The following is a 13,302-nucleotide window of genomic DNA, read 5'->3' as shown; positions in this document are numbered from 1 at the left end:
GGGAGGGGCCACAGCAGTGAGAGGCCCGCGTACCACAAAAAAAAAATAATAATAAAAAAAAATAAAAATAAAACTACTTTACTCCCTGTAGAAAAACTGCTGGTCAATCAAACAATGGTTTGATGTTGAATATTCTTACAGATAAAAGTCACTTCTCTGTTAACATATCAAAGCCAATCTTAAAATGCGTCCACTGTTGATTAAAATGGGCAAGAGTTTCCATCCAGGTGTCAGATGGTTGCACTCCTTGTAAGTGCAAGAAGTACAAGATCATACGTACAGCATGACAAAACAACATTTTCAAGACCAAAATAATAGAAACAAGAAGTCTTTACGTTATCAAATATGAGAAAGTGGTCATGAGATCCACACTATGATAGACCATGCAAAGGCCCCACCTACTGCTACTCAATATGAAACTTTCCTGAGTAATATTAAGAAACAGACAGAAGCACTGCTCTCAATGGCACTAATACTGTTTTATAGCTGTGAAGAGATATATAAATCCTATAGAAGGATTTTACCCACCGATCCCCAATTTCTTGCAGGCTGGCTTGTAACATTATCATCAATTCTTTGAATGGCATCCATTTTGGCACGTAGACCGGAACCTCTTCTTGATATTTCTTGTTCTTGTTTTCTTCAGATAGAGGTGCAAATACTTGAGGTCCTTCATCCATCACTGTTTTGCATAAGGAATACAATCTATCACCATCTTCAGTAGAGATGTCCTGATTTTGCACAAAGGGAACACAACAGAACAGAATTGGGCCAGCTTAGTAGTAAGTAAAAAGCAGATCTTTGGTGTATACTATTCAGGGGGTCAGCCACAGCAAGATGTTTTCCAACCAATTTAGCACACCTTACTAGACACTAGATTTCATCAGTTCTGACAATACTCCTAAAGCTAGAATGACACAAAACACGTTTCAACAGATTGTCGGTAATTTAGTTTGCCTGCATGAAAAAAGCCATTTCTCCAATAGAATGTGGTGCAGTTTGCTGCAAAGCAGGGAGTGTTATCACAAGGGTTTAGCCAATCTATACTTTAGAGGTATCAGCTGGCAGAGTGCAGGCAACTTTCCTGTAGGATCACACATATAGTCCCAGCCTCACCAGTGTGTTGGTAAAGTGGTACCTGCACAAGGCTGCATTTCACTTTACTAAATTAAATTATTTACTTCACGTACATGTTAAGTATATATGACTTCATACTTTACATTTTGGGAGCACTGCCCCATTTCCAACCTCCTCATTCATAATTTACGCAGATGCTAGATGGAGAAGCAGCATAATCCTACTTTCTTATATAGGTATGAAAGATAGAGATTAGCAAGTCTCCAGCAAAACAGAATTAAGATAAAAGAGAAAAAAATAACAGTATAATGAGTTAGACATGAAACATGAACAATTTCTTCTACCATCTGTGTTGACTAAAAATGAGACTACAACATCACTTCCTTAGGAAAGTGACAATCTGGAACAAGAACTGCAACTCAAGTCTGGTGAGACATCTAATGGCCCTTACCTCTAGGGCAGTGATTCTGCCAATGATCTCAGAAATTGTTGTACTGAGTAAAGTTCCCATAGCCTTGCAATATATGTTCACTGGCAGGACATCCTGCCACACAATTCCAAGTCTCTTTAGTTGGTGCAGTACCTGTCAGAAGAATACAGATATTTACATGGAAGAGAGACTGTTACAACTCACATTTTTCTAGATTTACATTTATTGTGTGCATGCCTGTGTGTGTGTGTGTGTGTGTGTGTGTGTGTGTGTGTGTGTGTGTGTGAACCTTCACTCAGCCCCCTCAGAGGACTGCTGGAGGGGAAAGGGCCAGAGCCTTTCAGAACCCCCAAGCAGCCTGTATTTGTACTAAAGGGAGTGGGCCTTTGGGGCACCATGGCCATCGCCCAGCCTCCAGGCAGGAGGCCTGTGTGTATGCTCGTGGGCGGGTCTGGAAGGAGGAGAGGTGGACAGGCCAGGAGGATATCCAGGAGGAGGTTATATAACAGTGAGGTAAAGTAATCAAGAACATGTGCTTCTTGAATATTTCACCCGAGTGATATCTCTGCTAGATGAAAAACTGACTTATTCCGAGGATGGGAAAACTAGTAAAAAGATAAGTCACTTAGGAAAGAGAGGCATTTTTCTAAGATGAAAGCTAGTATTTCAAATTTCCCAAACCTCAGTTCATGGGTTAAATACTTGCTATGACAGACTTATTATTCCCATCACTAGTGGCTTGATGGGAAGATAGCTTCCTGTTGACTTGGTGGGGTAGGGGAAGGGAAAGATAGTAAACAAGACTGTAAAAGGTAGCCACATTTTCCAATGGGAGTTATGGGGAATGAACTGAGCTACCTGTTACATACTCTTTGCCGCTTAAAAAACAAGGTGGGGGGCTTCCCTGGTGGCGCAGTGGTTGAGAGTCCGCCTGCCAATGCAGGGGACACGGGTTCGTGCCTCGGGCCGGGAAGCTCCCACATGCTGTGGAGCGGCTAGGCCCGTGAGCCATGGCCGCTGAGCCTGCGCATCCAGAGCCTGTGCTCCGCAACGGGAGAGGCCACAAGAGTGAGAGGCCCGCATACCAAAAAAACAAACAAAACAACAACAACAACAACAACAAAAAAAAAACAAGGTGGGGAGCATCTAAAGAAAGAGTACAAATTCCAGAGGGAACAACAGCCTCCCACCTGTCGGACTGCTTTACTTGCTGCAGAATAATTGTCCTCATCGTCCATGTTTGAAAAGTTTCTAGCTCTTGATAATCTTTCCAGAAGTTCTCCTTTCTGTGCCCGCATTTGGGCCAAAAAACACTCTGTCCCTATAATAAGAAAAGAGAATAAAGAATTCTAAAAGTTGTTCAATTACACAGTGTAAAACCAGGGTGGAAGAGGAGAGACAAGCATGAAACAAATATCTGATTTTGCCTATTTGAAAACAACTGCTTGTTAGATAACATAATAAGGTTGCCCTAAGTTACTAGAGACATCACTTCTTGGATGGTCCCTCCAAGCCTACCCGCAGGATAGTAAGTCGTTTCCAACAGTTTGTCCAGAGTCAGATAAGAAAAACTGCTTATACAGTAGAAGTAACTGCTTATTTTTCTGATATATCTACACCACCTACGGGAAAAGTCAGGAATTGAAAAGCTAAGTAAATCATATAGATTCTCTGCTTTTCTTAGGCTATCATTATTGACTTACCCCACATTTCATTTCTTTTGATTTTTTAATAATCAGAAGTAAAGCTAAAGGAGGTAGAAGAGAAGGGAGCTGGTTTGAGGTTTTGCAAAAGAATAAGCACTGTCCTTAGTGAGCTCTTACCAACAATGCTAACAGAATTGTCACACTACATCTCAGTATGTGTCACTCTACTGACATAACTCTGATTTGGTGAATTCACTGCACACCAGCAATGCAGTTTGGAACACTAACGTAACATGAAATCACGTCATGAAAAAGTAACACTTTCAAAAGACTGCATTCACTTTATAAAACTAAATAACTGGGAACACCTGCAAATTAAATGCCCTCCCACTTTCCAATACAGCTCAGGACCACCACCTAATTTCTAACTGCTGCATTCATAAATTACAAAGATACTAGTCTAATAAGCTGCATTATCAATATGCTTCCTAAATTTAAAGTATCAGTTACCAAGTCTCCTGAAGCCAGGTACAAGATCCACAAAAGTAGTAGTGCCATCACACAGAATGGGTGCAAGACGTAATCTGAACTGATGCCCGAGGGTCAGCAAGTGGTGAGCAATATACATACAGTTGTTGTGGTGAATGGCAGCCAACTGGGGCAGTTTTTGAAGGTTCTCCCTAGGTCAGGAGGAAGTGTAGGAAAAGAAAGAAATCTCCTGTTATTGAAGTCGGGGTTGATGAAAAGTTACTTTTTTAACGTATTTCTAGGTGTTACTCATTGTCTACCGTATAAATGCCGTACATAACAAGGCATAACCTCATCACTCCCACTCAGTCACTGAGGTCATTCTGCCTGCATGGGACCTTATCCTTTAAAACTATCCTAGTGATTAACAAAAAAGAACAAGGGAATCAAGATGTTTACCTGTGTCAACTCTTTATACTAGAAACCTGGCATAGCTGTACATAATAATTCCCTTGAAATCTAACACTGATAAGTCTGTGGAAATACAGGTTTGCTTCCCCTTTCTCCAAATTCCCATTTCACTTGTATAATGAAGCACTCAACTATTTTCTAATTCACTAGTTTCCAAAACTGGCTACAGATTAGGGTCACCTGAGAAATTTTAATATAGAGACGCTTAGACTTCACCCCAAACAAATTAAATCACAACCTCTGAGTGAAGCCAGGGCATTTATATGTTTTAAAATCTTCCCATGTGATTTTAAATGTTCATAAAAGATTGAAAATCACTGCTCTAATTCTTCTGCACATATTAGTCTACCTACCCAGCTTGGGAAGAGATCTTGTCCTTATACCTCTGCTACATATCCACTAGCAGTCATTCAATTAATACTTCCTAGTTTGCTAATTCAATGCCAGGCTAGAATATACAAAATTGGAAACTAACAATCTAAGACAGTTGTCCTCACTTTGGGCTACACATCAGAATCATCGTAGGGCTTTAAAAAACAGAGATGTGTTGAATCTTAAACCATGCCTATAAATCAAAATCTCTAGGGGTAGGGCCTAAGCAAATATATATTCTTAAAGGTCCATAAAAGAGTCTAAAATACTGCCAAAGCTGCGAACTCTAATCTAGAACGGTGGTGTTCAAAGTGTGGTCCCCTGAAAAGCAACATCAGCATCACCTGGAAATTTCTTAAAAATTCTAGGCTTTACCCCAGCCCTACTGATCAGACACCTCAGGCATGGGATCCAGCAATCTGTAGTTTAACAAGGTTTCCTGGTGATTCTGACACACACTGAAGTTTATAAACCACTGGTCTAGCATAAAGTTCCCAGATCATACAATGGGGAAAAAGAGGCAAATCTAACTCCACACCAGTGTGAAAAATGTTTCTAAGCATGAAAACCCCTAAGCCAACTGTCTCTGAATCCCCAAGGACATGGCTATTAACTGACCCGAAGATGTTTTTTTCCCTTTACCTAAGTAGGAAGTGAAGTAAAAGTTTTAAGCCACATCAAAGAGAACACAAATAAAAATGTTTACAATAAATAAGGTGTCTTTTAGGACAAAAACAATAACTGGCCCTACTTAAAAACATCTCAATTGTTCAAAAATCTGAACTAAAAAATACTACAAACAATAAACTGATGTTTTTCTTTGAAACCAGAGTCCTTGACTAAGGAACAGCTTTGTTGACATATTATTTAAAACATTTGTAAAAGGTATCCGAAACACTTAATTTGGATAACAGAGAGAACTCCTGGAGGCTTAAAGTTATGAGTAACTTCTCAGATTAATATTAAGAGAAACCTTTAAAAACCAAGACATTAGGTAAATACAGCTTAAGATTGCTAAGAGCGGCTGATCGACAGTTAAATAGCAATCTCTTGTAGTATTAAGTCTGCAAAGCTATGAATGCCAAGGGAAAATGTGGGATGTTTACTGGATAGCAATATGGAGTGATGGATGACCTTTTTGTTTTGTAACCAAATAAAGTGAGGCAGTTCTGCAAATACCTACCATCAGTAACAGGGTAAAGTCCTTTTGAGTCTTTAAATCTGTGTCACCTACTATACTGCAAGATTATAGTACCCTTATTAACTTATTAATAAATGACCAATGCCCTTCAAACATGTAATGTAAATGTTTACTGCATTTTATTGTGGATTTTAGTAACCAATTATCTTTGGTGGGAATATGAAATTACTGGTTTTAACCTGACTCACAAACATTTTAGACCTACAATATTACACAGAAGTCAGACACAGTGGCACATACTTGTGATATGTTGGTACAACATCATGGAACAAATGGAAGATATTCCTCACTGAGTAGAAAAGTTGAACAGCACTAAAAGGAAAACACAGTTTCAACAGAAATGCAGAAGGATATATTGGCAATGAGAAAAAACATTCAAACTCAGTGCACCTGCAGTGAGAGTCAGCGGCTAAAACTACAGCTGGAGAGAACAGCTGCCTTGGCCACTGCTGAGAACACCATTCCTCTACATGGCATAGATTCTCAGCCGGTATTCACTGACTAGACTGCAGGTCTAAAAACCTGGACCCATTAACAATATTAAGAATAGCAGCATTCAACCCAAAGCCTCTTTTCCATTTATCAGTTTGTGTTCTGCCAGTACCCAGAGTACCCCTTCAGTGACAAAGGGAGCTAAGCCTCAAGCAAATGTCACCTCCTCACTGACACGCTGTGCAAAGGGCAAGGTATCAATAAAGGCACTCACTGGTGCTGTCGGAACCAGCCTGCCTTTCAGCCTCCACCTTCCCTCCTTCTCACCCCAGTGCAAGGAGATGAATCAACATTTCTAGGATAGAATCCAACCTCAAGTTTTCTTGCCCTTTAAATCTGGTCTTAGAACACCTAAAGATTATTATTAAAAAGCACTTAGGAAGAGCAAATATAAGGTTTGTGTAGCTTACTTCTACATAAGAATATCTTAAACTACGTACCTTGAATACATCACAGGAATTCCACAAATAATTTTAAAAAATTAGTCATGGTCACTATACCCCAAAACACTGTTACAACTTGATTACTATGATACCTGACTAAATTATTTCATGTTATTTTTGTTGCATGTGTTGCTGTTTGAATTTGATAATAGGAAAAGTGAGTTGTTGTAATGTAGTTGTGTTTTTGTTTATCCTGTTAAAACTATTTTTTTGGTGGGAAGAATGTCCATAGACATTCAGTATACAAAAATATTGTTTGGGGGCTTCCCCGGTGGCGCAGTGGTTGAGAGTCTGCCTGCCGACGCAGGGGACGCGGGTTCGTGCCCCGGTCCGGGAAGATCCCACATGCCGCGGAGCGGCTGGGACCGTGAGCCATGGCCGCTGAGCCTGTGCGTCCGGAGCCTGTGCTCTGCAACGGGAGAGGCCACAACAGTGAGAGGCCCGCGTACCGCCAAAAAAAAAAAAAAAAAAAATATTGTTTGGTATTCTCTTAGGAAAAATTGTCTTGCATCCCTAACTTCTGGTCTGGTACCTTTCAGGTGAGTGCCATGTAATGAAATAGTCACTCCTATATTATTCTGCCAAAGGAGTGCATAATTCCTTTTACATGTATTTTTCTTCCTACTTAGATTTAAAACTGGATGGACTTGTGAATATAATGATTCATTAAAGTCATGGAAGTATCTTAGTGAACATGTTCTTTCTAGAGCAGAATGAAATAAAGGGGTTAGTTTGTACAGGGAGATAAAAACTGAAACTCCAGAAGCCCATCGGAAGACACAATTTAAGTCAAGCCCTAACTGAAACTGTTTTCTACTATGAGGATGAAAAGTAAAAATACTACTACACACAGATCCAAACTAAAGAGGCTTTTGTAAATCTGCTCTATAATCAACTTGGGCTACTGGCTACCATTTTCTCCCCAATTTATAAAGTTTAGGAGTAGGGGAAGAGCCTACTAAACAGAAAGAAATTCAGTACAAATGTGCAAGTATATGGATTGACTTTGGGTACCTTGAATACAATATTGATTAGAAGAAATCTTCTTGAAAGGGAGAAATCAGAACTTTGGTTCATTCCATTCTCTTCCTTCTACCTTTGGCTGCCCAACAAACTATTATTGCTTTAAAATTAACATTTAAAATGTAAATTAATTAGGGCCTAGATTTCAAAAGGTAAAACGAACGTTAAGCTAAGGGGCCAGAGCATGCTGAAACAGATGGTACAACTATCACTAAGACCACCACCACCAATACTGATAACCTTCTGAGTATTAATTATTTCCCAGGTAGCATTCTAAGTTCTTCACAAGCACTTTCTCATGTAATATCATTGAAGTCAAATAAAGTTAAAAGTAAACAAAAATTAAAGGGCTTTTTGTTAAAAAGTGATTAACAATTTTTAATGTCAAACCCATTTGTCCATCCATACAATGCTTTTATTTCTCATAACTTGTTGTAAGATTGTATGTTACTGTAAATAAAAGTTAATTATCAATACATACCTGTGTACTATACTATTCTCTAGGGAAAAAAAATTAACTAATAAGATAAGAAAACCCAAAGAATTCTAGTTAATTTTCTTAATAAATGTCTGGTTTAGATATACATTTAACCAAGTCATTGCCATTTTCAGAGGACTCAGAACTCGTACCATTGATCACTGCTAGTTGTTGCCTCCAGTAAAGTCTGATAGGCGAGTTCCATTAAATTCTTCACAGATTCACTGATGCGGCATGTGGGCAAAGAAAAGGAATGTTGGTCCAACGTATTTTCAGGCTCTAAATTCATCACTTCGTTGTACTGAGTTGTGGACACTTTCTGTACTTGCAGCTTGTCATCCTCAGCAGGACTAGGTAAATCTGGCACACTTATCTTAGAAGCAGGAGTAATCTAAGAGTCAAATACAGAAACAAAGAAAATGCATTGTCCTCAGAATAATCCAAATGCAAGCATACAGTGAGGAATAAGATACCAGTTGCTTCCATGATGATTAAGCTGTGGATCCACAGGATAATTAAAAGATTTGAGTAAACATGGCAGTACTTTGATGACTACTCAATCTTGGGTGAAAGCACGTCATAAGAAATAAGCAATCCCGTTACCGTGCCATTCTTCTAGTTCTGTGCACTATCACTCTTGGTGGAAACAGCAAAGCTGTGAAACTGGCCCAAGATTTTAGGTAAATGAAAGGACCTTCAAAAATCCTCTTTCTCAGATTAGACTATTAGATTAACACACACCAGTATGACTTGTGTTCCACTGTCATTAAACAAATTATTTCCCACCAGAAACATGTGTTGGCTTACTCAAAGAAACAACACATTCAGGCTAGCTTATACTGCTCTTAAAAACAAAATTCCAAACAAAAACCAAAAAAGCTTCCCTAACATTTATACAGAATGAAAATTCCCAGACTTGGTCAAGACTAAAGGAAAGAACACTAGGCTTCTTGTTTGGAAACATCAGTGATATTTTCTACCCTAACTTTTAACAGAGTAATTTAACATCTCTTGACCTCAATTTTCTCATTGTAATATGAAGAAACTGCACTACAATAATGGTTTTCAAACCTTGCTTCTCAAAGATGCCTCAGGGGCCAATAAAAGGAGGGATTAAGCAGGTGGAAGCAGCAGGTTCCTACTGCAAGAAGAGCAGCTCTGCTCTGCACATACTGGACCTCTATGGAAAATTTCTGACAGAAGAAGCTCCAAGTCTAATAAAAATGTTTAAGTCATCAGACTTGCCATCTGTAAAATGGTATAATAATGTCTACTTCATAGCGCTGTTATGACATTTAAATGAGAATATAAACATCACAACTGGGAGAGGTGCTACTGGCATCTAGTGGGTAGAGATTAGGGATGCTACTAAACATCCTACAGGACAGGCCCCCAGAGCAACGAATTATCTGGCTGCAAATGTCAACAGTGGCACTGCTGAGAAACTCTGATCTAGAGGAAGCTACATCATTAGGATTTGGGTACTTGTGGGGAAAATACAGTCTTATAAAATGTCAGAACTAGTTGAATAGGGAGTTCAGAGATTATCTAGTTCAATTCTGTCATATTACAGAAGATGAAAATGAGGTCCAGCAAGGTTAAAAGATTTAGCCCAGAGTCACAAAGTGATCTAGTAACAATCCTATTTATAACAAGGAGTTATAACAGAGTTAATGGGATATATATTAATTCATTTACCAAATATTTACTAAGTACATAGTAGTATGCACCAGGTATTTTCTTGATGCTACAGATACAACAGTAAACAAAACAGTAAGGAACAAAACAAACAGGAAAAAAAAACAAAACCAACCCTGCCCTCATAGAGCTTATTTTCTAGAGGGGAAAAACAATAAATAATTCATATAGAATATTTACTGATAATAAGTGATCTGAAGAAAAATAAAGCAAGGAAAGAGTACAGGAAATAGTGGGAGGTCACAATCTTAAAAGAGTGGTCAGGAAAGGGAGCAAGTCTGTGGTAATATTCCAAGCAGAGGGAAAAAGAGGTTCAAAAGTTCTGCAGCCAAGTCGGCCTGGCAAACGAGCAGAGTGACTGAAGAGGAATGCAATAGGAGATGGAGTCAGAGAGGCCACAAGGGGACAGTGCACAGGAGGCCGTGCAGGCCACTGCAAGGCTACTGGGTCTTTCTCTGAATAAGATGGGAAGCCACTGGATTCTGTGCACAAGAGTGACATAAGTGATATTCACGTGAAAAAAACCTGCAGCCCAGTTCCCGGTACTGAGTACATTTCGTCTCCCTTAACAACCCAAGATTACATCAAAATGTGTTAATATCTGTGCACCTCAAATGGCTAATTTAATATTGTACTGAAGTGGACATTATAACAGGGTACCTACCCCCAGGAAAATGGGGGTTGACAGAAAGGACAGAGGGAGGAAGAGCGCGGTCCTCTCAGCGATAACAGATAAATGGCTGAGGAATTTTCTATTAAGGGATTACTTTAGTGTATGTCTTCTTTTAATCTAAGTAACACCTTACATTTGTCAAATATTATTTCATATATGTAAGATGTTAAAAAAAATACACAGAATTATCTAAGGTCAAAGGAGTAAATTACCCTCAATGCAAATTAATTTGTCCACGGTTTTTACAGATAATTGTTTATACCATACAAAGATCACATCTTTCTGTTTGTTTTTATTAACTTCAAAACTAGCACCTCTATGAGCGTAAGCAATAAAGTCAACATTTCACAACAGGATATAATATCTGGGTATAACAATACCTGTCACGAAATTGTGTACTAAAAATTCAAGTGATAAAGTTGAGAAAACTCTATAGGTTGATATACTCTCTGATTTCAACAACAGTAATCTATTACATTCACGTAGACTTTTTAAATTTATACAATGCTTTTATGTGCATTATCTCATCTGGACCCCACAATACCCTATAAAAGAGGTAGGAATTAGGACCCCTTTAAAGATGAGAAAACTAATGTTTAAGAAGGTTAATAACTCGCCTCCATGAGCTCAGCAACTGTCAGTGCTCTTCCACTCTACCATAATCATCTCAAAAATGAGCTGCTTCCTAATACAAGGTAACACCCTGTAACCCCCCAATACCTTCACAGTGTTGTGAATTTCAGAGGTCATTAGGTTTCTAGCTGCCACAATCACATCCTGACACTTCTTGTTAGCAAAATGAGAATTGATGTTACGGGCGTATTTCAGCAAATCCGTAGTATTTCCTTTTAAAAACCTCATCTCCTTTAAGGCATTTTCAAATTCTTCAGTGGACTGTATGACCTGAGAAAGAAACGCAAGAGAAAAAAAAGGAAAAGAATCAAATACATATGTTCCTTTCCATTATTAAAATTTCAAATCCAATGTATAGGAAAGAACAAGGACCAGCTGGTCATTTAAGTTTTAGAAAAAACCATCAAATACTAGGTATAAAAATGTTATTCATTTTTTCTAGCCTTAAATTCATTAGGAAGAGCATCTTCATTAGAAGTTTTTGACTCTGCTTAGTAAAGGTGCAAACATTTTAAAATAAATAGACAGTAGGTCTCCCCTTATCCTCGGCTTCAGTTACCCACAGTCAACCATGGTCTGAAAATATTAAATGGAAAATTCCAGAAACAAACAATTCCTAAGTTTTAAACTGTGTGCTGTTCTGAGTAGCATGATGAAATATTGCGCAGTCCTGCTCTGTCTTGCCCAGGATTTGAATCATCCTTTTGTCCAGCATATCCATGCTATATACACTACCTGCCCGTTAGTATAGGAAAAAACATAGTACATATGTGGTTCAGTACTATCCACAGGTTCAGGTCTTCGCTGGGGGAACTGGAACGTAGCCCCAGAGATAAAGGGGGACTACTGTGCTTACTGTAGTGTTCGAGGAAACACTAAAAAGAAGCCAAAAAGTAAAGCGTCACATAGTAGCTACTATAGCTGACACAAATAGAAAAACAATTGTTTTTCAGAAGTATCTTACTAAAAAAAAACGCACTTAATAACAAAACATACTTCCTCACCCAATCAAAAGGTAGGAAGCCAGAAGAGACATGAAGTCAGAGGGAATTTGCCTCCACACTTTATGAATAATTTTCTTAAAGATGTCACTAAAGAACAAAAGATCTCCAAGGCAAACAAATGACACCAACAGGAACCTACGGTCTCTTCAAACCTTCTGTGACACCTCTACTCTTACCTCTTCATACTGCTGTAACTTGCTGCTATTTGTTGGGATAGAATAAACCAAACAATTTTTAATGAGGCACTCGCACAAGTCCTCCCAGATCATGTCACCAAGCATCTCAGCCAATATGATCTTAGAAGTTTTTTCATTTTCTATGTCAGCATCAAGAGGCAAATCTGAATTCAAAAGAAAAAGTTTTAAACAAGAAACTATCCACAGTCTGGACATATTCTCAAATTCCCTAGTTTTTTAGAATTCTTTAACTTTAAGATGACAGGGAAGAAAACAGCATGAATAATTCTATAGCTTTCTCAACAGACTACATGGGAAAAGCATGACACACAATTATTATTTTATTTTCACTGCTCAGATCAATCATCTGCACTGTATGACTGCCTGTTCTCTATAACAATAAGGTATTAAGCCATCTACATTATAATCATCTACTGTTAATCTACAGATCTGATTATATGAAGCACTCAGAAGTTCTGCATACCAAGTTGAAACTAGTTTAGAATAAAGTCCAAGTTCTCCAATAATAAATATACTTTTTTCATCTCTGCAAAGGATGTGTTTATCCTAAGTAAAATATCAATAAACACCTTACATTATAGTATAATATCTAGCCTACCAAACAGAATACTTCAGTATCTCTTCCACGGTATATTTTATGGTGGCTTTTTCTAACACATTTTGAGGGAGTTATATTTAGAATATACCATTAATTAACTAAACAATATATAAGAACCTTAAAAGAAAGTGACCATATTACCTCAGAGCCTTGAGATATCTTACAATATCTGAAGTCTAGGCCTGCACTGTCCGATATAATAGCAACCAGCCACATTTTGCTACTGAGCACTTGAAATGGGGCTGGTGTGACTGACGAACTTAATTTTTTTTTAATTTTAAGCAATTTCAAATTAAGTTTAAAAATGGAAGCAAGGGTGTGTGGTTATAAAGGGTAGCACAAGGGAGCCCTGCGGTGATAGAACAGTTCTATATCTTGATTGTGGTGGCAGTTTCATG

At 38.3% G+C, this 13,302-nt stretch overlaps 1 protein-coding gene across 1 annotated transcript in view; it reads right to left on the bottom strand.

The window, feature by feature from the left end:
• The window catches only part of ZW10 (zw10 kinetochore protein), a 33,324-nt gene that overhangs the window by 3,122 nt on the left and 16,900 nt on the right, over nucleotides 1-13,302 (bottom strand). Inside the window, exons 8-15 of the mRNA XM_007117226.4 lie at nucleotides 12,286-12,449; nucleotides 11,193-11,375; nucleotides 8,254-8,492; nucleotides 5,906-5,977; nucleotides 3,664-3,833; nucleotides 2,698-2,828; nucleotides 1,529-1,660; nucleotides 529-731 (exon numbers count right to left, since the gene is read on the bottom strand). Coding sequence (XP_007117288.2) covers nucleotides 529-731; nucleotides 1,529-1,660; nucleotides 2,698-2,828; nucleotides 3,664-3,833; nucleotides 5,906-5,977; nucleotides 8,254-8,492; nucleotides 11,193-11,375; nucleotides 12,286-12,449 — 1,294 coding nt within the window. The remainder of the gene's footprint in view (nucleotides 1-528; nucleotides 732-1,528; nucleotides 1,661-2,697; nucleotides 2,829-3,663; nucleotides 3,834-5,905; nucleotides 5,978-8,253; nucleotides 8,493-11,192; nucleotides 11,376-12,285; nucleotides 12,450-13,302) is intronic.

This window comes from Physeter macrocephalus, chromosome 16 (assembly GCF_002837175.3).
Source record: "Physeter macrocephalus isolate SW-GA chromosome 16, ASM283717v5, whole genome shotgun sequence".
Classification (NCBI taxonomy): domain Eukaryota; kingdom Metazoa; phylum Chordata; class Mammalia; order Artiodactyla; family Physeteridae; genus Physeter; species Physeter macrocephalus.
Note: the sequence above shows the minus strand (reverse complement) of the source record. Positions and strands in the feature narration are given on the sequence as shown.